Here is a 27,599-nt window from a genome sequence, read left to right as displayed (position 1 = left end):
TATATCATTTTTTTTTTTTTGCTACTGTGAAATAAAGTGTTGAAAGAAATCCAAAATAAAGAAAAAAATTAGGAGCAAACGAAAGAAAAGCTACATGAAAAATTACATCTGGGGATGAGGAGGAAGTCAGAGGCTTCTAAAAGTAATTGTGTTTTTCAAGTCAATAAATTGCATTATTAATCACTGCAGCACAGCATAACCTTAAGAAATGCACAAAGATGGAGCACTAAGAGATTTCCATGACATGTTACCTTTGGCCGGTGCAGCTGGTGTGGGAGAAGCAGTGTTTGTGAAGGGAAGCGGGCGGAATCTAAAGCTAGCCATTCTTTCTCTAAGGCAGCCTGCACAAATAATAAACATTAATGTACATAATTCAGTTTGCATAACTTTTACAAAAAGTCTTTGAAATTGTCTTTTCTATTACAAATATTAAGAGAGCATAGCAGGATTTTTATTTACAAGAAAATGTGTTACTTGCTATTGTGAGAGTTATGCATCTATTGAATGCAAACATTGTAAAAATAGAAGACTTTTCATCCCCAACCTGGATGAAGTGAGAGTTTGAGTGCTCAGATGTTACAAAAAATAGAGGTGCAGACTGTTCAGTGTATTTAACTATTTGATAATTATGACTCTGAGCCAACTCTAGATGTAACTGAGGGACATAATCTTTTGTCCCTTTTTAATGAAAATTTTAATATTTTCAACCAAACCTCACTATTGAAATTTATGGTTATTTTAACACATTAGTATCAATTTTCCATGTACACTGTCTATAAGATAGCTTTTCCTTAATATTTTCAAAAATTTCACAAATTTTCTGAAAAGATGGAAAAATGAATTTTGTGGCAACATAAAAATCATGGATCCTACCATTACAGTCTTTAATTCAAGTGTGTGAATGATAAAAAATATAAATTTAAATTTTGATGTTTTTTATTTAAATGTTTTATTTATTTTTGAGAGAGAGAGAGAAAGAGAGAGACAGCATGAGCAGCGGCGGGGCAGAGAGAGAGGGAGACACAGAATCAGAAGCAGGCTCCAGGCTCCGAGCTAGCTGTCAGCACAGAGCCCAATGCGGGGCTCGAACCTACGAACCGCGAGATCATGACCTGAGCCATGACCTGAGCCATGACCTGAGTCATGACCTGAGCCGAAGTCGGATGCTTAGCCCACTGAGCCTCCCAGGCGCCCCTATAAACTTAAATTTTGAAATGATCCTATTTTAAGTCCCTTCACCTTTTATCTTAAAATATCTTCATTCCATTTATGTAATTATCAAATTTATTTTATATTTAGACAATGGTATACTAGTTATGCTAGTGTTATATAATATAGGATATAATTGTCTAATTTTTTTTTGCTTGGATTATCTAATATGGTTTAGACTAAATGTCTGTGGTTCTATAATGTTTTTGGAATTTTTACAAAAAAAAGATCAGATGCTCATGAATTTGTTTTTTAAAAGGTTGTAAAAAAGTCGAACATTTCAGATTTAAAAATTAGAATGACTGTATTCTGAGGAGAACTAAATGAAATTTTCCATTTATACAATGTCAGTGTTTCTTGACTATTTCTTGAAAGACTATTGGGAAGGAAAAACTAAGACACCTGACTATAGGCTAGCAGTGCAAAGACAGATTTTTACCTATAGAACTTAGAATAACTATTTAAATTCCTGTTATTTGAATAAATAGGAAACTTCTACTCCACTGTTGTTTGACAGGTACATTGCTGAATTTTTTCTGGGCAAACATTTTAACAGTTATGTATCTGTTATATATGGTTTAAGAATACATATCTGGTTTAAAAAGCACTACTTATGATGCAAACAGGATTCAGGGCTCAGAATTTTTTTAAATTTTAATATTTATTTTATTATTTTGAGAGAGAGAGATAGAGAGAGAGTGAGGGGCAGAGAAGAGGAGGGAGACAGAATCTGAAATAGGCTCTAGTCTCTGAGTTGTCAGCACAGAGCTAGAGGTGGGGCTCAAACTCACAAATTGTGAGATTATGACCTGAGCCAAAGTCCGGACACTTAACCGACTGAGCCACCCAGGTGCCCCTAGGGCTCAGATTTTTTCATTCTTCCTTTTGTATGACAAATAAAGAAAAATCCAGTTCCATCCCAGGAACGATCAAGGCCTAGGGCATTTCAGCTAGCATCAAATTTGTGTTCTTAATCTGGTGAAAACTACTAATGTGAAGAGAAAATGTGAAGATATGGAGACAACATGATAAAAGGCAATGTCCCAGCGGATTCTGGGAAGATGGCAGAGTAGGGAGAACTGGGAACCTGTCTCCCAACCTAGAAAATGATTGCACAGGCAGAATCCATTTGATATAACAATTTTGGAATTCTGGAGTCTATTGAAGGCTTACAACTTCCAGGGGAAGAGTTAGATGGTAAATTGTGGTTAGCTTGATTCAGTACTAGGTTTTAGCACAGTAGCAACTATTCTCTCCTCCTGGGCCCTGAGGCAGGCAGCTCTTCATGTGTTCCAGGAATAGCCTGCACATAGCTTGTGGAACCTGGGTGGACAATGAGGACAACAATCTCCAAATATTGGCAATCTGTGCATTGATCATCGATTATTACTTTTGGTCACAGAGGCACAAAGAAGTGGGTGTCCTTTTGTCGTACATCTACTGTTGCAAGCCCCTGCCCCACCAGCTAAATGATTTCCAAGGGATTTAATGGACTGGTATCCTCCCCAACCCTTTCATTTTCCTCTTTTTCATCTTTTGGGAGCTATTAAAGACTAGGATATTCATTTTTTTAAGGCTAGAATGTTCAAAAGCATCTGCATGTATGTAGGAAATTAGAGAGTCAATATACATGTTCAGAGAAAGGCATAGGCTCAGAAAAGACCTCAGAAGACCTTAAGTTTGTAACTCAGGCTGATCCTCAGCACAGAGACAGCCCATAGTAATAAATACAAAAACAAAAGCAATAAAAACAAAAGCAAAACCCCAGCAAAACCTAGGGGAGAGAATCTAATTTCTAGACTTACTATAATTATTAGATTCAATGTCCAGTTATAATATATAAATCACAAGTCTTAGAAAGAAACAGAAAAGTTTATAGCCCATTCAAAGAAAAAATAAATAAATCAACCAAAACTACCCCTAAAAAAGACCTCATGGCAGATCTACTAGGAAAAGCCTTAAAATAATTGTTTTAAAGATACTCAAAGAAGTAAAAGGAAAAGAATGATATATAAACAGAATGGAAATATCAATAAAGAGAGAAAATCTGAAAAGAAATCAAGAAGAAATTTTAGAGCTGAAAACTGCAATAGCTAAAATAAAATATTCACTACTGGGATTCACTAGAAAGATCTATCTCTGAGTAGGTAGATAAAGGAATCAGTGAACATGAAGATAGGACAATGGAAATTATCAAGTCTGAGGAATAAAAAAAAAAAAATTGAAGAAAAGTGAACAGAACCTAAGGGACTTGTGAGACACCATCAAATGTATAAACCTATGCATCATGGGAGTCATGGACGGAACAGAAGGAAAGAGGTAGAGAGCACATTTGAAGACACAATGGCTAAAAATTTCTCAAATTCAGTGACTGACCTGAATATAAACATCCAAGAAACTCAATGAACTTGAAGTACAACGAACTCAGAGACCCAAACTGAGACACATAATCAAACTTTCAAAAGCCAAAGATAGAGAGAATCTTGAAAGAAGCCAATGAGAAGCAACTTGTCACATACAAGGAATCCTCACTAAGACAGTCAGCAGATTTCTTATCAGAAAATTTAAAGTCCTGAAGGCTGTGGGTTGATATATTCAAAATGCTGAAAGAAAACAACAACAACAACAACAAAAACTGTCAACCAAGAATCCTATATTGTCAAAACTGTCCTTCAAATTCAAGGGAGAAATTAATAGTCCCAGATAAAAGTTGAGAGAGTTTATGATCATTAGATCTACACTGAAAGAAATGCTAAAGGGAGTCCTACAGGTTGAAATGAAGAGACTAGACAGCACTTTGAAGCCTATGAAAAAATAAAGATCTCAGTGAAGAGAAATATGTGGGAAATTATAAAAGCTAATATTATTGTGGCAACAGTTTGTAAACCAACTCTTTGTTTTCTACTTGACTTGAGAGTAATATATTAAAAAATATTAATTTAAAAGCTAGTATTTTTGTTACTTTGGCTTGTAATTCCACATTTAGTTTCCCATATAATTTAAGATACTAATTCATTTAATGGAGTTATTAGTTTAGGTTTATAAAGAGGTAATTTTGTTATATCAACAACTGAAAGTGGTGGAGGTAGAACTGTAAAGGAGAAAGTTAAGATGGTATATTTTCAAACTAGAGTGTGATAACTCTAGGATATTAAGGGGGATTGAGGAGTTATTGTTTAATAGCTATGTAGTTTTGGTTTTGCAGGATGAAAAGAGTTCTGGATATGGATTGGACGGTGATGATGGTAACACAACTTTATGAATGTATTTAATACCATTGAATACCACTTAAAAATTAAGATGGTAAATTTTATGTTATATGTATCTTACTACAATAAAAAAATGGAGGAAAAATTTAAAAGGTAATGTGCCGCTAAAGGACTAACTGGAAAAGGAGCAGTATTGGCAGACAAGGATATATACACTTTTTTTTTGTTTTTTTTTTAACATATAAACAAACAACTTATTTTTTTCTTTTAAACACCTGCTAACCACCTCCTTTTTATATTCTCAGGGACTCCAGCTGTTTTCTTTGTTTTCTTTCTACAGCAGGACAGGGACTCACAAAGCAGAGTGATTTCTTTGCCATTTCACAGAGCTGTAGATGGAAGTCTCTTTCTTAAAAAAGCTATCTAAAGTCTGGGGAAAATATAGTCTCTAAATTGATAACATAAAAGTGCAGAAACCTTTGAAAAGAGGTTTCCTTGGTTTTTAATGCAAGGTCATAAACTTTTATAAGCTTCCAGAACAATTCTTTAACTACTATCTCAGAAATTTCTAGAAGCATAAAGAGAAGGCTTAATATAACATGCTAAAGATACTTTTAGTAATTATATAATCACAAGCAAAACATATTACCAAGACTGCTGATTTATATGAGTACAAGCTTATTAATATCAAGTATATTTGGCAGTATTTCGAATGTTGAAAAAACGCTTTCAAAATGTCAGGAGGAATTGGCCAAGATTATAAATATACTACTGTTTTAAAAATGTATATTAATATATCATGCTTACGACTGGACATTTATACAAATTTCAGTTATTGCTTAAGAAAACCTTCTGTTCAGATATTCTTTAACTTACAGCTGAGGATCTGGAAAGCTTTCTAGTTATTAGAAAACTACTAACAAATTTATTACATATTAAAAATAAACTTGAACTTAGATTTGTAACTGTGTGTTCACAATTGAAATGTTTGACCAGATATACATGTATTTGGTTTTTTTTTATTTGAGAGAGAAAGAGAGAAAGAGAGAGAGAGAGAGAGAATCCAAAGCATGTTCCACACTCAGCACAGAGCCTGATGATACAGGATTTGAGCCCACAACTCTGGGATCATGACCTGAGTTCAAATCAAGAGTCGGATGCTCACCTGACTGAGCCACTCAGGCATCCCGACCATGTGTTTGGCTTTTGATCAGAGAAGAAATCATTATTCTATAATCAAACTTTTAGAGTCTAGAAAATTAGGATATTTAAAAGAGGAGCTACAAAAAGAAAAAAGAAAGAAAGAGAGAAAGAGAAAGAAAGAAAGAAAGAAAGAAAGAAAGAAAGAAAGAAAGAGCAGGCTACAAATAACATTCATGTTTATTTGGGTGTGTATATACAAAATGTTTCAGGCCATCTAGTGTAATCCTTTCATTTGATGCATGAAACTAGGATCAGACTCGCCCTAAGCAACAAGTCAGAATTGAGCAAGTCCTAGAAATGCTAAAAGCCATGACTTGATGTTTTCCTTCCTCCCTTCACTACTGCTCTCTGGCCTCAACACTTTCTTCTTCTGCCCAAGTTGCCTCTTGCTATCCCCAAAATAATTCTTTCTAATACTTCTTGAAATCTTCTGGAGCATTTTATAAGCCTTATAGTTGGAAACTTGGCCCATTATAAATCTCATGTCTCACTTTCTAAACACTCTCTTCCATTCTCAATAAAAAAAGCNATATATATATATATATATATATATATATATATATATGCATATTTCTCTTCATTAAACAAAATGTCACTGTAGTCTTTTCCTTTGCATATACTTTAGATTGCATTTGTTTATTTTCCCACAATGTACTGTAATATGTAACACTCTGTGAAGTTAGTTTGAGATAGGGATCAAACATGAACTCCAGAGCTGAAAGTTGCCCAGCTTAACACATTTGTCTCCTCAAAAATTATTCCCGAAAACTTACTGAATTTTACTTCAGTAGGAGGAAAAAAAATTCAAATTTGACTGTTGTGGTTTTCTATACTTATGTTATATTAGCTTTTCTCATCTTCTCTAGATTTAGGGACTTGTAAGAGGACTGGTGGTTTAAATTTTAAGATAACTTTATTGTTTTTAATATGGTGGTTTCTAAAAGTATTAAGTAACAGAGAAAATAAACTTTGTTAAATTAAGTCAACAAATAAAAGCACCAAGTAAAATTACTTTATAATTTAAAAGGTAGAAAATAGGGGCACCTGGGTGGCTCAGTCAGTTAGTTGTCCGACTTCGGCTCAGGTCATGATCTCACGGTTAGTGAGTTCAAGTCCCACATCAGGCTCTGTGCTCACAGCTGCTGCTTCAGATTCTGTGTCTGTTTCCCTCTCTCTCTCTACTCCTCCCTTGCACTCTCTCTCTCTCTCTCAAAAATAAATAAATATCAAAAATAAATAAATAAAAAATAAAAGGTGCAAAATAAAACTGCCAGTGTAGATCACTATGTCACATTAGACTTAACATATCTATTATTTAGATAATAGACATGTCTAATAGTACATATTATTTAGACATATATTAAGTTATTATAGGTATGTCTAATAATACCTATTATTTAAACATGTATTATAGATATTTTATGGCAAAGTGGCAAAAATTCTCTCTAAAGGAGATTGAGACATAGGCTTATTAAAACTTCTGCTAAAATAATCCTTTTAAAAAGGTTATCCACTTTGCACTGCAAACACAAGGCCCAAGAAATGTCTTATTCATCACTATTTCAGAAGTTCATTATGAGTAGTATTTAATAGGTGCCTAATGCCAGGAAACAATTTTCCATGGGTCTTCATTTCTGCATGCCTTATTACAGCTTTCTTTCTACATTATCTTTTCAAGGATCTTTGTATAGCTAACACCTTGGGAAGATATAGATAGTGTTTTGCCCTGTGTTAGATGGTACTATGCTACTCTGGACTCATAGGGTATGGACCAGATTGATTCAACTGATGGGGTTTGGACATGGTTCACTGTGGAAGAAGGAGCTAAAGTTATCTTGTGGGTAGGGCTCTTTAGGCTAATTCAATGTACTATTGTTACTTCTATAGCTGAATTGTAGAGTAGAAGTTGATATATTACATGTTTTACTTTTCAATCTCATAAGTGCCATAGGGAATTATCCCAGTAGGTGAAGAGTTGCAGGTAGAGAAATGTTAGTGTGACAAACTCTTGTAACTTAACATCTGTTGGATGACCATTGGGTCTATCCTCTGATGTCCATAGCTTTCATTATATAGATGGTATCCTGTTGGTTGTCATGTCAGAATGGTATGTGAATTATATCTCAATTTAAAAAAAAGTCTTAATTTCAACTGTCCTGATAATGGTGAATATGATCACACCTCTGCCCCCAGGACTTGACTGACAAACCTGAAAAAATTCTGGGGCCAGCATTTAGGGACTGGTTAGTCAAGTAATTTCTTGGGACTATAGAAGATAACATCTCAATCTCTCTAGTAGCCAGCAAAACAAACAAACAAAAACCCAACAACAACAACAACAAACCCTCTCTTCAGCTTTTTACCGCAAAAAAGGAGGCCCAATATCTTATTCGACTCCTTCAGAACTGGAGACAATACAAGGTTCTGTGACTGATGATTTTATCAGTTGGACCCTCTGGCCTCCACCTAGAGGCATCCCTTGTGGTTTTGGGTTTGTGACCTTTCTAACACAGATACCAGGTATATTCCTATTGAAAAGAAGTTCCCTACTAGACTATTTTAGAAACTAAATGATTGACCCTTGGCGGCCTTATGACTCTCTGACCTAATAGTTTTGGTTTAGGGTGAAACAACTCAGATTCAATAACTAACAAGGTGATTGGTCTTCCCAAGCCTCACTTGTCAAAAGAAATAGCCATTCTGGCCTCAGTGGCATCCTGGCTTTGACATGAAAAAGTAGCAGCTATAATTCTCAGGGAAACATTACCTCCACTCAATGGCCCGAACCAAAGCTGCTGGCCAGGAAGGATCTTAATTATCACCCTGGTTCCCCTAAATGCTTGGGCCTGGTTCAGGGATGGTTCAGATAAGCTGAAACCCAATTGACACTTGGGCTATGGCCAACAGCCCACAGTTCGATCTGCCATGTGGAAAACTACAGACAGCCTGACCAAAGACAACCTGTTTTGGGCCCTCAAACAGGAAAATAAAATCACACTTGCTTACAGAATGGTTTTGATTATTCTTAGGGATGTCCAAGGTAAAGTCCCATCCCCTGATGAGATGACTAGAATCAAATCATGGATTGGGCTTCATTCTATTTTTGAGGCTGTCAATGCATGCCAGACTCGTGACTTCTACAACATTTTTTTAAAGTTTATTTATTTATTTTGAGAGAGAGAGACAGAAGGGGAGGGACAGAGAGAGAGAGAAAAAGAGAATCCCAATAGAGCTCCACACTGTCAGCGCAAAGCCTGATGCAGGGCTCGAACTTACAAACTGTGAGTTTGAAATCAAGAGTCAGATGCTTAACTGACTGAGCCACCCAGATGCCCCATGACTTCTACTAAATTTACTCATATATCTATGATGGAAGAGGTACCATTGCATGGATCCTTTCCCCTTCCTGCTAGTGGAAACTTGACTACATTAAACTTTCAATACTTTACTACTGCTGATACCTTTTCAGGTGGTCAGCTGGCTTTGGCCACATTAACTGCAGGCCTTGAAATTTGGTCTGTATCATTTTACAGTTTTCTGGACCATTGGAGTCTGAAAGTTACTGCCTTTTATCACAAAAGCTACTCAACAATGAGCTGATAGTCTGACTCCACCAGTCTTACTTCCTTATGTCCAAACACACTGATAAGGCAGTTAATGTGACTCTCCAGAAAAGGACTGCAGCTACTTCCTAGGAAATGATTAGGCAAAACTGCCCCGAGGTTAAGATAGACCTGCTTTGACAATTCAGGATTCTGTCCCGACAATTCCTGGGCATGATGCCTATTTCTCTTCCCTAACAGTGAGTCCCAGACCAGCATGATGGCTGCATCCTCATCCTCAGGGCACAGCCTGGCCAGAGGGCATTCAGGGCATACAAATTTAATCCTGGCTAAGTTTTATAAAAATGCATTGTCCTATTCCTATTCCTCTTGTCCTAAACCCTTCCACACAAAAGGTCTAGGTGTGAATAGAGAATTATTTGGGGGGGAAAAAAGTGAAGTTACAGTTATTGAAGTGGGACACTTGAATTTTGAGAAGGTGGAGGATAACAACCACCCAGCAATTTTGAAACGAACACCTCACATTCTGAGAGATACAAGAAAGGGACGGACATTGGTAATCTTTTGTCCTTCAGAGCCACCCTTGAAGCCTTCTTCCACAAGAAAAATGCCCTATAGGGCCCTTCCAAATGACTGCAAGAACCTTAAATTTAACTTATTACTGGGGCTATCATCCCTCTCCAGAAGACTGTGACCACAGTGTGATAGTCATTTCCTTTAACTTTACAGAAAAGTTTATCAGGATATCAAGGGATAGCCCCAGAACCCGTACCACCCATTAAAAACATCTCTAGATCTTTCCCCTATACCCATTCTCAGTCATCCACTGGGGTGGACAAATGCCACCTGGAAGGTGTCCTGGTCATAAATCATCTTTCAAGTGTTTAAGGAAACACCACTAGAAATCATTCAAGTCATCCTCGACTCACTGGCGAGGGTTGTTTCAGATAGCAGAATTACCTTAAACTTCCTCCTTGAGGCCCAAGAAAGAGTCTGTGCAAGAGTTAATACTTCCAGCTGTACCTGGATTAAAGCTCCATATCTGATGGGAGTCAGTACAGAAACTTAAAGAAAAAACACCTGGGCGATTGATAGTAATAACCTTAATAAATACATGATGAGGATAAACCAATGGATTTTATCCTGGCCCCTGTCCAGAGTTATTATTCAGAGTGGCTCCTAGAGTTGGTATTTATGGGAAAATTTGCCATGCATACACAAAGATTACATATTATTGAGAAACAATTTTCTGTAGGTTTCTAACATTTCTAACACTAATTTCTAACATTAAAAAGTTGTTGTTGCTGACTATCTTTTCAAAGATGTCACTATAGCTAATAGACGACTCAGAAGACAGAGATAGTCTTATGTTACTATGCTAAGAGACTCAGAGAGTGTCTTTTAGTGTTTCTCTCTGGGGCAGAAGAAAAAATTTCCTTGCTGTCCGGTATAATTAAGATAATCATTTCCTCTGGATCATAGGATGGGTAGGTTTGGTGGTGGCCGTTTTTAAAAATATAAGGTTTCCTAGGCTTGGGATTCCTAGGGGGGAATTCCTCAGATTCCTCCTTGTGCAACTTAGGAACAAAGGGGAACAACTAGGAGCACTAAGCTCCTGCTGCCTGATGTGACAAGTAATAAATGTGTCATTTCTTCTTCCAGCATATAGACATTCTGATACAGGGACTCTCTGGTCATTTAATCATGACATCTTAAGTTGTAAGATGAGTTTAAAAAAAGGGATGACGCTGTTTGATGCATTCACTGAATCCCCAGTCACCGTGTCCCTATCTCTGCCTCTTCACTTTAGGTAATTTCCACACTGTACTTGCCACTCACTGATACCCTCTTATTAAGTGACTATCCATGATCTTTTCAGCAGCTATAATGCAGTAGTTAAAAGTTTGTTGTTCTTTATTCCTAGACTGCTATTTAATGGCTGTTATCTCATTGGAAAGAAAATAGTAAAGAAATAAGTATTAATTTGTAATCATTTTCATATTCTATATATTAAATGCTTAAGGTGAAATAAGCAATCAAGTAGCAAAAAAGAGAAAGAAAAGGAGAAAAGACACATGTACCCTCTGCAATTTGGCATTGATGTTCAGAAGTATATATAAAAGGAAAATACAATGTAACTCATGGAAAGTGGTTTACACTAAATTGTCACTCAAACCTATAATTCATTAGCCATCACACTACTTACATAGCCTGCTAATACTATAAGTAATGAGCATACATAATCCTAAAGATTCAAGAGAAGCAAACAGTTACCCAAATGGTACAATAAAGTCATTACACATTACCAAAGCTTAAAAATAAATGTCAGAGAATCTCTTCCATACAATATCTGCCTGCAAGATTAAAATTAAATCCTCTTTAAAGAAAAAAAAAGCATCTTTTAGGGTCTTTACACTTTTTTTACATTCATGTCTGATACTTAATCAAAGATTGAATGCTAAAAATGAGAACTAACTCAAAATACAAGAGATAAACAGTCGATAGAAATAAACCTACAAGTGATTCAGATGTTGCAATGAACCAAGAAAATTTTGAAAATACCATACTTGATATAATCAGGAAAATATAGAAAATGATAGAAAACTTCAAGATGTAGCTGGAATTTATAATAAATAATCAAGTAGAAATTCTAGAACTAAAAAATGGAATAACTAAAATTAAGAATGCAAAATATAGGCTAAAAATTCTTAGATAAGAGAGATGATTAGTGAACTACAAAATACGTCAGTAGGAAACATCCAAATTAAAACACAGAAGCAAAATAAACAAAAAATAAACAACAACAACAAAAACAAAGCAAATAGAGAACCATTCAAAAAGAGTCTAAGAATCTAATATGAAATGGTGAGAAATTCTAACATATACATTTTTGGAACCACTTTACCACAAAGAAGAGAAATAATGAAAAAGATTAAATGTTTGAAATCATTGGCCAAGAAATTTCCAAAATTGGTAAAAGACAAACCACAGATTCAAGAAGCTTTTGACCTCCTTACTACAAGTGGAGTAAATGCAAATAAAATCACTCCTTTGCTGAAAAATAAGCACAGAAAATGAACCTTAAATGTAGCCCCAGAGTGGGAGGATAGTATCTTCAGAGAAGAAAAATAAGATTTAGTACTGACTTTTCAACAGAGTCTATGAAAGCCAGAAGCTAATAAATTAACATCTTTAAACACAAAAACTTTACCTAGAATTCTATACCTAGAGGAGATATCCTTCAAAATTTAAAGGAAGAGAAGTGTTCAAATGATTAAAAAAAAACCTCACGTGAAGTAAAATAATTACTAAAAAAAAAAAAAAAATCCTTCAGGGAAGGAAAACGAATGCAGATGGAAGCATGTTAATGCAGGAAGAAATGAGGTACATGGAAAAATATAACCACAAACTAACAAGCTATTGTGGGGCGGGGGAGGAGGAAAAACAAACAAACAAAAAACTTGATTCATGCACGAGAAGGCAATAAAAAACTAAAAAATATATAGAAAGAATACACACGACAAACAAAAATCTAACAGAAAGATGGTATTTACAAACCTAACTATACTCTTATAAAAATATTAAAATAGTTTGAATATGTTAATAAAATAATATCAGAATAGAATATAAAAATAAGCAAAACCTAATTATATTCTCTTATGAGAGTCATACTTTAAATATAAAACATAGAAATTTTAAATGGGAATGGTTAAAAAATATCTATTACTATAAAATTACCATCCAAAATAAAGTTGTTGTAGGTATGAAATATCAGGAAGTAGCCACTAAGGCATTCAGCTAAAGAGGGAACCTAGAGTTAAAGAAGAGAATTTTGTGATGTTGAAACAGTCAATGATACAATCACTTACTATACAAAATGTGTATCCCCTAATAATGTAGCTTTAAACTATGAGGCAAAATTTGACAGAACTATAAACTCGTTTAGAGAAACCCACAATCATAGTAAGAGATGTTAGCATTCTTCTTTCAATAACAGGATTCCTTCCCCCAAGGTCACTGAGGATTCAGAAGATTTTTAAAACCAAAATTAATAAAGTTGAAGTAACTGTGATTTTAGTAACAATATACTTAACATTCCTTTCAAATGCTCATGGAACATTTCCCCAAATAGATTATATGCTGAGACACATTTTTAAGAAATAAATAAAATCAATCTTACATCAAACTCTTCCAGAAAACAAAACAGAGGAAACATTTCCCAATGTAATGTATATGGCCAACATAACCTTGATACCAAAATCTAAATTAAGAGATTTATAAAAAAGAAAATTTATAGGTACAAGTTCTTCTTGAATATAAATGCAAAAATTCTAAACAAATATTAGTAAATCAAAGTCAGAGGTAATAAAAATGATAATACATTAAAACTAAGTTGGTTTATTCTAAGAATATAAGATTTAATTTTTGAAAATCAATGTTATACACATAAAAAGTACTTGATAAAATCCAACTCATATATAAAATCATCATCATCATCATCTTCATATTAACCTCTTAGAATGGTAAAAATATGTTAAGGAAGATAACTACCTTAATCATATATAGAGTTTCTACAAGAAACCTATGTTAAACATCTTACTTAGTGGTAGAATACTGAAAGCTTTAACCCAGAAAGCTAGAAAAAGATGTCCGCTAATATCACCACTATTCAACATTTTACTGGAAATAGTAAAGCGAAAAATAAAAAACAAAAAAACAAAAAAAAAGAAAAACAAACAAAACAATAAAAGGCATAAGAATTGGAAAAAATAAAATTGTAATTATTTTCAGATGATGATATGTATACAGAATACAAAATACCTGAGTGATAACCTACTAAAATTAATAAGTGATTTTAACAAAGTGGCTGAACATAAGGTCAACATATATAAATAAATATAATATCAGAAAATACAAAATACCCACCTAGAAATAAATCTAAAGAAAAATGTTCAAGGCACTATAATGAAAACTACGAAGCATTTTTACAGAAATTTTAAATGGCTTACATAATTGTGGGATAGTCTATGTTCATGGATTTTAAAAAGTATTTGTCTAAAAATATTAGTTCTCCCAAGTTGAATTATAGATTCATTTGACCCAAGGGGAACATGACCCTTTTTTCACACTATAAACTAATATTAATTCCAGATGCATCCAAACTTAAATGCGGAAGGTTAATAAAGTTTCTGGAATATCTTGATGATCTAGGAGTAATCAAAGATTTCTCATATGTCACAACAATTAAAATTTTTTAATTTAAATTAGAAACATTCTAATCATCAAAATTAACCATAAAGACAGTGAAATGGTAAGTCACAAAAGTTAGAATATTTGCAAGGGAAAACAGAGTAGTATTCAGAATATATAAAGAACTTCTACAAATCAATAAAAAGATGTACCACCCAATGAAAAAATACACAAACACTTGATTATGTCACAAAAGTGAAAGTCTAACTGTTCAGTAAGCATTTTAAAAGGTATTCAAAATTATTAATTATGGCAGAAATGTAAATTACAACAACAATAATTATACCATCATACACCTATTGGAATGGAAGAAAAAGACATGAAAATACAAAGTGTTAGTGAAGACAGAGCTCCTCTAAAACTCTCATATTCTGCTGATAGGACTATAAACTGATATAATCACCTTGGAATACCATTAGGCACTATCTACTAAACACAGGTAAATGTTAACGCCCAGAAATTCTATTCCTAAAAGAAATGTGGATATGTACATCAAAAGACATGCACAAGAATGTTAGTATGTAGACAATACTAGAATTAACTCAACAACAAATATCTTCCAATAGCAGAATAGACTACTATTTAAAGTGTATGTATTCAAATACAAAAAAAGGAGTATTTAAAAAGTAGGGTACTCAAATAATAGATGAAAAGTGGGTATTTTCTTTTTTAAGAAAATATTTTTTGAGATAGAGAGACAGAGAGAGAACACATGCGCACCTGTGTGTGAACAAGCCAGGGAGGGGCAGAGAGACAGAGAGAGAATCCCAAGGAGGTTCCCCACTGTGAGGACAGTGTCCAACCCTGGGCTCAATACATTGAACTGGGAGATCATGACCTGAGCCGAGATCCAGTCGGATACTTAACAGACTGAGCCATCCAGGTACCCCCAAAAGTGGGTATTTTCAAGAGTGATATATATCCAACTATACTCAACAATATAGATAAATCTTACAGACATAATATTATGTGAAAAAAAGTACATAATGTAATGTATGATTCCACTTATAGGAAGTTCAAAAATAGGGAAAACTAATCTATAATGATGGAGGTATGAATACTACAGAGACATAAGGAAGTCTGTAGATGTTCATATGTTCTACCTCTTCATCAGAGTGGTGTTTATGTGGGTGTAACTGTCTAGAGAAGAGGAAACAGTGAATAAAACTAATGTAAAGGCTAGTGCTCTGTATGATAAAACAGTGCTCAGACTGAAGCCAATTTGACAGTAAATTATATTATAAAGAAAACAGTGCTCAGTTTGATAAGAGCATTTGGAAGGTACAGGAGAGAAGTGGTATACATGTCTGTATAGTCTGCTATGTTACTGTGAAATACTTACATTAATAATATAGAAGGTGTTCTCATTCTGCTGGACAACAAAGAACTACAAAAGACTGCTGAGCAGGGCATACATAAGCTCAGAGTTGTATTTAATGAAGGATAACTGATAAAACATTGTGCAAATCATTATGTCAAAGAGTATGCACAAACTCTTGTTAATACTCTCTGAGCTCATGTAATACTGTACATGCTTATAGAGTAAATAAAGAAGATATTAAGAAATCAGAAGCATACCTTTTCAAGTGTTGTTTAAAATAATCTGTAACATAGTGTTAGGAGGATAAAAATCTTAGAAACTGATTTAGCTCCAAATAAGGATACTAAAAATTTTTAAGACCTATATTTACATGCTGTAGTTGGTACTTACTTCATCAAATGTAAAATCCTCCAAATTTATTTCTTCATATTCTTCTTCAGATTCTTCATTCTTAATAGCCTCTAGAGCTGTTGTCAGTTTCTTTCGCAAGAGAAAGCCCTTCCAAACTGCCTAAACAAAAATTTAAAGCATGTTATACAAGGTTATAGATCAAACTACAAACCAGATTCTCTGTGTTATCCCATTAGGAAGATAAAACATCTAAGCCTTTAGTTTAATGGCTCAATAATCTGTTTTTTGAACTTTATGTGACACTTAAAACTGTAAGATAAATTAAACAACTGCATGTGTCTAAAGTTCTGAATCTCAGGAGACTTTCCTTGTGGTAAGCAGAAAAGAATCTTTAAAACTCCCTCAACTGCACATGTAGGTCAACCAATCAATTATCTGACAATTCCTCCAGGACCCATTCTAAACTAAGAAGAAAGAGATACAAAGGAAAACCAATTTTTCTCATTTTCAAATAATTGTGTATAAAATAAACGAACACGAATTTAGGAAAATTTCAACATATACAAATGGCCTATTAGAGAGGTATTATCTTTGCCCATAACTATTAACTAATTTCATTTTAAAATAAACCAAGTACATACAAATAGAATTAAAATCATTCAAATTCCTCAATAATCTTGGAGAGAAAGCTTTCCTAACTTCCAAGAATTCTGTAGCTTTTAAGTAAGTACTTGTATATACCACCGGGGAGTGAGCTCCAGGATCCGTGAAGTTTAAAAAGCAAGATAGAAATAAGTGTATATTCTATGCCACCATTTTTCTATGCAAGACTGTATATAAAAATACAATAAATATATAAATTATATAAGCTCATATATATCAAATATATATGTATATGTGGTTGCTAACATTTAAAAAATAAGTTCTAAAATTAAATTTAAAATTCATTAAGTATTGAGGCACAAAATAGGATTGGGGAAACCAGACTTCTCTGAATATGCCTTTTTTAGATTTGACTCTGGAAATGTGCACATGCGTAAGATAGGTATAAAACAAACAAATATGAAATAAAAAGGAATTCCTGAAGAGATACAAAAATATGTTTCATCCTGGGGGCATGTGCACACATAAGTTATTTAAGGTTAAAATAGATTTATTCTACTACATTCTTGGTGAAATATACTCAAAAGACAAATTTAACTACAGGAAATACCTTAAACATGTTTTCAGTAATCATATTGTTAGTATAATATTGGTATTATTATTATGGGAAATGTACATACTGAGAACTGGAATGTATGGACAATAACCAGACCATTTATGAAAATAGAAGTCACCCACAAGCTCTGTGGCAACCAAGCTTGAAAGCCAAACCACAACCGTGACAACAATTGGCGGCCAGGAATGGGCAAGACTTAGTCAACGACTGGTGGTCTCCCTATTGTTGACCCTACTTCCAACTCAGGATCAACCAGGGCTAGCCAAATATGCTTCCCAACCAATCACATAATATGCCCCACTGCTAGATGCCCAATTTATACTTTCCCCCTGCCAAAACCCTCCAATTAAACCATGCCTGAAGGTCTTTCCCTCTTTCTCTCTCTCCACTAAAGATTTCCTACTCCCTTCCCTGCCTTTGAAGACTATGCCAAAGGCAACTAATTCTGGCTGAGCCCCTTGCTATAGCAGTCTCTGAATAAATAGCCTGCTTTTTTTTTTCTTATTTATATGGTCCTTATTTACTTCCACTAAGTATGTGCATATGTACATAGACACAGATACACACACACACACACAGAATAGTGAAAAGGAGAGAAAAAAAAGAATAATTATGTTAATGTCATTGGAAATCACAACTTTCAATAGAAGAAAGAGATGCAAATATAAAATCAAATAAGTAAATATCCTGCAGTCATAAATTTAATTTTAAAATATCAGTATGAATGGTATACTTTTTTCTTAAAAATATGTATTTGTAAGTTCAGTACGATGAAAAAAATCTAAAAACAATGACTATACCAGTAGCAACAACACCCTAAGATCCTAATTCACTCCTAAACCCAGGCTGGACCTCTAAATATGATTCCCATTAAAGGAATCAAAGACCTTTGGGGCAATGACTGAATCTAGGCCTGGCACAAAATGTATACAAAATGGATCTGAAACATCATGACACATCAGAAAGCAAAGGAAGTTTTACCAATGACTGAATTGTGTCACAAAAGCTAATTTGAAGCTAATTTGGCCAAATGAGGGAAAATTTAAGCATCAGTAAGAATAAAATTGCAAGGGAATTAAACATCATCTATTTAAAAATTTTATGTGTGTATTATGATACAACACGTTATGGTGAACTTGAAGGATATTAGGAAACCTCATTAATCTAAAAGTTGGTTAAAAAGCATCAAATATTTAATCTACCTTTCTAATATGAATTGTACCTCAAGGTAACTACATAGTCAATTAAACAAAATTTCTCTTTTTAGACATTTTTTGTTAAAAACGGAGAAATTACACATAGAGTACCAATATTTTGCAAACTATTTACAAGAATTGAACTAGGCAATTATTCTCAATGGTTACTAATATTCCAAAAAGAGAGGCAGCTAGGCATTATGTACTTCTTCACTGTAATACATACAACCATTTTGAGGTATTCTTTTTTTTTTAATTTTTTAAAAACGTTTATTCAGTTTTGAGAAAGAGAGGGAGATACAGAAACCAAAGCAGGGTCCAGGCTTTAAGCTATCAGCACAGAGCCTCAAACTCACGAACTGTGAGATGAACCATGAGATCAGGACCTTAGCTGAAGTCAGACGCTTAACCGATTGAGCCACCCAGTTGCCTCTGAAGTATTCTTTTTTTTTTTTTTAGCTTTTTTAAAAATATATATATTTTTTTATTTCTGAGAGAGAGAGATAGCATGAGCAGGGGAGGGTAGGAGAGAGAGAGAGAGATAGAGATAGAATCTGAAGCAGGCTCCAGGCCCTGAGCTAGCTGTCAGCACAGAGACGAAGGCGGGGCTTGAACCCACGAATCGCGGGATCAGGTCCTAACCCGAAGTCGGACGCTTAACCTGAAGTATTCTTGATTGGAAAAAAAGAAAGAAAGAAACCCAAATCATAGCAAATTTCAGAATGTACTGTCGGTTTCCAGAAAAAGAAGAAAACAAGAAACATGTAAGTGATGCTATGGGGATACATTTGGCAAAATTCAGAAAGCAGAAAACTACAGGACAAAAGACCTGGTTCCCTTAATAAATTGTAAGGAAAAGAGAGAGAGGGGTTACTATGTATTTAAGAGACTTTTAAGTATTATTTAAACCAAAGGCAAAGTGATGACCTTATTTGTATTTTGATTAAGAAAAATCAAACGTTGATTAGACAATAGAAATTTGAATATTGATTGGATATTTGGTGATACTGAAAAATGCTTTTCAGTTTTTAGGTTGGTAATATAGTTCCACTTAAAGCAATAGGTCTTATAGAAATTCATACTGAAATATTTACAAAAGAAATGATATCCGGAACTTGTTTCAAATAAGCTAGTGATGAGTGAGGAGATGTGGGTTGGTTATAGAAGAATTGGTTACAGAAGATATCAAGGTGATGTGGAGACCTGGGGAAAACAGGGTGTAAAGGGAAACTTTAATCCAGGCTTTCAATGATAAGGCTCATTGTGGTTCACAGCGAATCCAGCCTATCTCATCAGGGACAGGACTTCTCCAAAGCTCCAGAATACAAAATATAGTGTGTGTTTTTCTGGCGTGATACATATAGATACTTTCCTCATGAACCTGCATAGGGTCAGGAATTAAACTTCCAGCCATCTCTGATCAGTTTATGAGAAATAATGGCGTTATAGATGTTCAGATTCTGCTTCTAGCTTATTTGTTTCTGCCAAGGTTTCAACTTCTCCTCAGTAGTCTATCTACAATTAATTCATCTTTCTCATATATTCAAATTAATTCCCTGGCCAAGAAATTCTACCTACATTAGACATAGCTGACTTTTCCCTCCAACTACCATCAACTCCCATCCCCAAAGCATACCTTACACTTGTTCCCTGCTAAAGGATTATTTCTCAATCATCTGGAAAAGAGTGAGAGGGTGAGAAAGACCATGGGGCAACACTTTAACATAAAGTAATTCAGGTATCCAGACCCTGCCAGCTCTGTAATCCTGACAGACAGCTTCCAAGGATGCCTGAGAAGCTGTCTTCATTTCAGCCAACTGGAAAGGGAAAAGAATATGAAGGGATATCTGTGCAATGTTTAATGAGTCAGACATGGCAGCGGTGCACATGTGTTTCTTTCACAATACATTGACTAGAACTCAGAAAAAGGGCCATACTAAAGTGCAGGGGAAGGTGGAATATCTAGTCTGGCTGTATGCTTGGAAGAAGGGGAGAATGTGAGTTCTGGTGAGCAGAGAGCAGTCTCTACCACATCCATCATAAAATTTCCATTTTGCTCCTTCTAAAGCCTGGGCCTCTTTCTATTGCACTGTGCTCTGCTTTCTAGAATGGTAAGTCAGTCTAGAATTCACATTTTAATATGAATGCTGTAAGAAACTAGATGACTGTACTCAAGAGAAGAGAAGATGAAATTGAGATCACTTCAGGTGATTTTAAGTACCATGGTGTACAACAAAAGAGACTTGTTCTAAGCTGGAAAGGCTGAATTATGCATACTTTTGTTATAGATACACAGAAGCTCAACAAAAGAACATTCAGCAGAGATATCAGTCCCTGAACTAGACTGTTTCACAAAGTGAAAAATTTCTCTTTCTTCATTGAACAGAATGAAGCAAAAGTTTAAGATCCATATACCATCAATGCTGAAAAAAGTATTCCTTATCAACTGAGGACAGGGGGAGTTTGGTCTACATGATATATTCACTTCTCATGTTGCAGAATAATATTTTGAGATGGTAACTGAGGTTCTTTCTTTTCCTCAGTTTCCTTGAATCCATTGAATTCCCCCACTCCCATCACTATTCAGGCATTAGTAATGTCCATGCATTGCTCTTAAGAGTACAGTTCAAATTAAGTCAACTGAAATGCTGAATATATTCACTACAACCATAGCAAAGATAATTTTGAAAACTATGGCTTTAGTAGTAAAAGCCAGCATCTTAATTTTAAGGCTATTCCTCTACTTGGTTATTCCAGTACCTTGGAGGCATCCATGACTCCTCACACTCTCTTATATGCCACAACCCCATGAACTGATATTATCAGCTCTACCTTCAAAATAAACCAACATATATCCTGGCCTGTGATTTTCTTACTGCTTCTACTACAACACTCTGGTTCCATGCTACCATTAACCCTTGTCTGAATTCCTATCATAGCTCCTAACTGATTTTGCTGCTTCTGCCTCTGCCTTCCTACAGTAGAATCACAACATAAAGTAAACTTGATCATGTGAGTCTGATGCTCAGATTCCTGTAACGTCTTCCTGTGTCATTCAGATGAGAAGCCAAAGTCTTTACACTGACTTATGATTTGATTTGTAAGTGTTACCCTTTTCCCCTCCATCACTGTCTAGTCACACTGGCTTCTTGTTGCCCTTTAAACACTACAGTATGCTCCTAAACCAGTGCCTTGGATCAGATATTCCAGTGTCTGGAATGTTCTTCCCCCGGATATCCAACAGCTTAATCTGTCACTATAATGTCACATTTTCTGGTCTTCCATCTCCATCATATCTAAAATGATAAACTTTCGGGGCGCCTGGGTGGCTTAGTCAGTTAAGCGTCCGACTTTCGCTTAGGTCATGACTTCACGGTTCATGGGTTCGAGCCCTGCTTCGGGCTCTGTGCTGACTGCNCAGGTATCCAGACCCTGCCAGCTCTGTAATCCTGACAGACAGCTTCCAAGGATGCCTGAGAAGCTGTCTTCATTTCAGCCAACTGGAAAGGGAAAAGAATATGAAGGGATATCTGTGCAATGTTTAATGAGTCAGACATGGCAGCGGTGCACATGTGTTTCTTTCACAATACATTGACTAGAACTCAGAAAAAGGGCCATACTAAAGTGCAGGGGAAGGTGGAATATCTAGTCTGGCTGTATGCTTGGAAGAAGGGGAGAATGTGAGTTCTGGTGAGCAGAGAGCAGTCTCTACCACATCCATCATAAAATTTCCATTTTGCTCCTTCTAAAGCCTGGGCCTCTTTCTATTGCACTGTGCTCTGCTTTCTAGAATGGTAAGTCAGTCTAGAATTCACATTTTAATATGAATGCTGTAAGAAACTAGATGACTGTACTCAAGAGAAGAGAAGATGAAATTGAGATCACTTCAGGTGATTTTAAGTACCATGGTGTACAACAAAAGAGACTTGTTCTAAGCTGGAAAGGCTGAATTATGCATACTTTTGTTATAGATACACAGAAGCTCAACAAAAGAACATTCAGCAGAGATATCAGTCCCTGAACTAGACTGTTTCACAAAGTGAAAAACTTCTCTTTCTTCATTGAACAGAATGAAGCAAAAGTTTAAGATCCATATACCATCAATGCTGAAAAAAGTATTCCTTATCAACTGAGGACAGGGGGAGTTTGGTCTACATGATATATTCACTTCTCATGTTGCAGAATAATATTTTGAGATGATAACTGAGGTTCTTTCTTTTCCTCAGTTTCCTTGAATCCATTGAATTCCCCCACTCCCATCACTATTCAGGCATTAGTAATGTCCATGCATTGCTCTTAAGAGTACAGTTCAAATTAAGTCAACTGAAATGCTGAATATATTCACTACAACCATAGCAAAGATAATTTTGAAAACTATGGCTTTAGTAGTAAAAGCCAGCATCTTAATTTTAAGGCTATTCCTCTACTTGGTTATTCCAGTACCTTGGAGGCATCCATGACTCCTCACACTCTCTTATATGCCACAACCCCATGAACTGATATTATCAGCTCTACCTTCAAAATAAACCAACATATATCCTGGCCTGTGATTTTCTTACTGCTTCTACTACAACACTCTGGTTCCATGCTACCATTAACCCTTGTCTGAATTCCTATCATAGCTCCTAACTGATTTTGCTGCTTCTGCCTCTGCCTTCCTACAGTAGAATCACAACATAAAGTAAACTTGATCATGTGAGTCTGATGCTCAGATTCCTGTAACGTCTTCCTGTGTCATTCAGATGAGAAGCCAAAGTCTTTACACTGACTTATGATTTGATTTGTAAGTGTTACCCTTTTCCCCTCCATCACTGTCTAGTCACACTGGCTTCTTGTTGCCCTTTAAACACTACAGTATGCTCCTAAACCAGTGCCTTGGATCAGATATTCCAGTGTCTGGAATGTTCTTCCCCCGGATATCCAACAGCTTAATCTGTCACTATAATGTCACATTTTCTGGTCTTCCATCTCCATCATATCTAAAATGATAAACTTTCGGGGCGCCTGGGTGGCTTAGTCAGTTAAGCGTCCGACTTTCGCTTAGGTCATGACTTCACGGTTCATGGGTTCGAGCCCTGCTTCGGGCTCTGTGCTGACTGCCAGCTCAGAGCCTGGAGCCTGTTTCAGAGTCTGTGACTCCTCTCTCTCTGACCCTCCCCTGCTCACGCTGTCTCTCTCTCTCTCTCCTAGAAATAAATAAAACATTAAAAAAAAATTTTAAATGATAAACTTTCCCTTGGATACTCCTGTCCTGTTTTTCCTGCTTTATTTTTCCTCTTCGAATTATCACTATCTAACATATTTATTTACTAACTGCACATCCCAACAGAATGTAAGCTAGTAAGATTTTTGTGCCAAGAAATATTTGTTGAATGAATGGATAAAGGGAAACAATCATTTTTTGGTTACTACCTTTCAGTTCAGTACCATGAATTTCCACAGACCTTATTTTATACATTTATTTAGTTTATTTTATATTTATGTATTTATTTAGTTCTGCCTCTTCCACTAAAATGTAAATTCTATGAGGGGAGAGAACTTGTATGGTTTGTTTGTATTTATGGTTCCTGAGCCCATTATAGTGCTTGACAAATAGTAGATTCTAAAAAATATTTGATGAATAAATAAAGGATGAATTTGATCAGGTTGAACTTCATTTCAAAATATGATCTTGGTGAGGTTGAATCAAGTCTATTCACTAACTGCTTTCTGAATTTCTAATTTAAACGTGTATTTGAAGAACTTTAACAATTATTTTAGTAGATTTTTAAACACACTTCTTCTAAAAAGAGCTATAGATTAGGCCAAGTGAGAGTTGCTATGGATAATCGAATGTTAGCAAATTTGGCAAATGGCATATCTGATCAGAAACTTTAAATATGATTGTGTGGCTCAGTTTGGTCCTTGGTCATGAGAAAAGTATTTCTAAATTATAGGCTACTCTTTCAGCCTAGATACTAAGCACAGGCACAGCCAACCTATGGCCCACATGTCACCTAAGTAAGAAGTAAATCCAGTAGCTGTAAATCACTGAGATCCAGGGGCTGTCCGTTATATAGAATTACTCAGTGAAAGATGACAAATACATCTCTCAAGACTATTTTACCAAAAGATTAAAACTAACCTGAATAAGAATAGCAGCCTTCTTCCTCTGTTCTTGGATATTCATGGTGATTTCCTTTTTTTCTTCCTTTAAAATAGTTTTATTCTTGACGCAGTAATTGGGTTGGAATGTCAGGGATCCTATTGCAGCGGTATGTGGGCTTGCAGAGAAATGAATCTGTCTGCGCACGATGTAACCACGCCAGTGTGCCTGGATTACCAAAGCTGCCATTCTATTCAGAAGACAGACAAGAAAAGACAACATGGGTAGGACCCATAAAATCAGTTGTGGGTAAGAGGTCCTCCTAAACTGTATTTATAAACATGAACTACATCAAATATTATTTTAAAATAAGAACATCTGTTGTTTAATAATAGGCAAATAAGTACAAATGAAGGTTTATGGTAAACCTTTAAATCTGAAGGAGCGAAATGGGCCAGTAACTTAGAGATGGATGTGAGAACTAGGGGGTTTTATTTGTTTCGTTTGAGGAGGGAAATGATACCAAGATTTTGTATGATAACAGAATATGTTGATCAGGTAGAAAGAGGGGAAAGTAATGGTGTTGAAAAAAGGGACAAATGCAGGAGCCTATGCTGAGTTGGCAACAGGGGATGTGATCTTCTTCCTCGTGGAGAGACTAGCCTTGGAGAGAAGGGAGGGCCCCTCCACTGTCAGAGAAAGGACCCATGATGTTATTGCCAGCTGCACTTCCCTCCCTGTCCATGACAAATATTAAATCATGCTCTTACAAATCCAGTAGTTAATGCTAACATTTTCCCAGCCTACATCTATTTGCCAAATTCAGGCACTGAATCAATCAATGCTGTGTTTTTTCCACATTCCCCTAGGCTGCCCAGCAACATTAGCAAAATTTGAATAACAATGACAGTAAGTAGGTTCTCAGTGTGCTTAATCTTATAACTCTTCCTAGTTGGATAGGTTTTCCTTTTTCCACACAGATTATTGTAGGAATATTATCAAGGTACAGAGTATAGTCAAAATACTAACTATTCTGTCTTAACTGTTCCTTAAATTCCAGAGTTTAGTTTAAAATGCACACGAAGGAGAAGTGATTCTTGCATATATCCCTTCCCCTGTATCTCTTAAAACAATTTTCAGTAATTTTATAATTATTGGCAATTAGATGAAATTTTCTCCCCCTCATACTAGCAAGTTGAAGGCAAAGTGGAATTGAGTGATAAACTCTGCTGGATGTGTTCACACATTTTTTTTTCTCATAGTAGTATATTTGTGGGAAATTGGGAATGATGTAACCATTTTATTGTTATTTTGCTTCATTATCACTATTGTTATCATTATCATAATGTTACTGAAAGCCTGTAGAAGACTTCAATCTATTTTGCTATGAATAGAAAGTTAAAGTTAATGGATAAAACTTCCGACCTAAGATAAACCACTTGAACTCCACATGCTTAGAAAAGATAATCACATTCCAACAAATCATGTCCTTCTGTAGGGTAAACAGAACTGTAAATTTTGCAATGGATTTAATTTGTATTCAGTTGTTCAATTATCTGTTCATTCTTTCTTCTTTTGAACAAGTTGGGAAATTTGAAAGCACTATAGTCAGTATTTTGGCTAGATGAATAATATGAAAATGTATTTATTATTTATAACTAGTAAAAAGTGAAAGGTTTGTAAGAAAACTCATTTAAGCTGAGACAGCATTTTGTATTTCTCTACAAAGGCATACGAGTGTCACTGACTGTAACTGTAAATCTCTTCTAAAGCTCACCAGTCACTGAGTGCTTGAATTCTTCAGCCTGGTGTCATCAAAAGCTCCCAAGGTAAACAACAATGGAGATATTTTTCTCAGTTACACTAATACAAAGACTGCTTTTTACTAAACTGGATGCAGTGAAAGCAGGTAAAAACAACGTTGGAGCTTCCTGAATGTAGGATGTTCTCCATGTTGAGAAAAACAGCTTGTGTTAGAGCTACCATCATCACCATCACCATCATTATCTTTTTTTTTTTTTTTTTAGCAAAAATCATAAGGATAAAATGCTCTTAGGATAAGAGTACATGTAAATAATACTTAGGAAACATCTCCACAACTGACAGTGAATCTTCCTGAAACACTGAATGGTGAGGTTCAGCAAATGGGTACATTTTCTTTTCCCATTATTCTTTAGGTCCTTAGCTTGTCTATATTTTCAGTTCATCATCCTTCCTTATTATCATCATTTAGTTATTTTATTGATAATGGATTAAGAAGTTCTAAATGTTGTTTATATGAAATTACAATAGGCAGGGTCTGGTGTGTTTAGAGTTGATGGGGTTCAGAGTAAGCTACCTCAAAATATGCACCCTGGCATACTAAATATTTTAAGCTACAGGACTTTGAAAAACAGCATGCCTGGAAGGACTTTTTGACCTTCACCAGAAGCAGGCCTTAAGACCCTCCTGTGAGAGGTGTCTTTCCTGTACCCAGAGAAAAGAAGCCATTCTTATCTGAAAAAGAAGGGATAACAAGAAGAATCTGAATAAACAGGCCTTGCTAAATTTACCCCAGTTTACTATTGCTTAGCTTATACCCTTTGCCCTAATCATATTTTCTAAAACTTTCTACTCTTCATCAAACCTAATACAAAAATGCCTAGGTTTAGCTATTATTTCAGGTTTTATTTCTTTAGGAAGACTTGCATGTCATTTATTTCTTTAGGAAGACTTTGCATGTAAAACATATTAAATATATTTCTATGGTTTTCTTATTAATTTATCTTTTGTTTCAGGAATATGAGCTAAAAACTTAGAAGGGGAGAAGTAAAAAATATTTTTCCTCTCTTAAAGAGCAAAAGCAATCAATTAAATAAATTGATTAAATATAAATGAGGAAATATTAGAACCACTTTCAAGAAAATTTAAACATTTTTTTGTACTAGGGAATACGTCTTAGTTTTAGCATACCAAACTTTTTTTTTAATTTTTTAATGTTTTATTTATTTTTG

The 27,599-nt window shown here is 35.1% G+C and overlaps 1 protein-coding gene across 5 annotated transcripts in view; it reads right to left on the bottom strand.

Annotated features, from left to right (window-relative positions):
* LRRIQ1 (leucine rich repeats and IQ motif containing 1) overlaps nt 1-27,599 on the bottom strand; it is a 203,870-nt gene that overhangs the window by 99,665 nt on the left and 76,606 nt on the right. For all 5 annotated transcript variants that reach the window (XM_077748144.1, XM_077748145.1, XM_077748146.1 and 2 more), the window contains exons 16-18: nt 24,646-24,856; nt 16,146-16,265; nt 252-341 (exon numbers count right to left, since the gene is read on the bottom strand). In XM_077748144.1, the coding sequence (XP_077604270.1) occupies nt 252-341; nt 16,146-16,265; nt 24,646-24,856 (421 nt within the window). The remainder of the gene's footprint in view (nt 1-251; nt 342-16,145; nt 16,266-24,645; nt 24,857-27,599) is intronic.

The sequence above is a fragment of the Crocuta crocuta genome, unplaced genomic scaffold (assembly GCF_008692635.1).
Source record: "Crocuta crocuta isolate KB4526 unplaced genomic scaffold, BGI_CrCroc_1.0 scaffold79, whole genome shotgun sequence".
Taxonomy (NCBI): domain Eukaryota; kingdom Metazoa; phylum Chordata; class Mammalia; order Carnivora; family Hyaenidae; genus Crocuta; species Crocuta crocuta.
The sequence above is the reverse complement of the archived record's forward strand: the minus strand, read 5'-3'. Positions and strand labels throughout refer to the sequence as shown.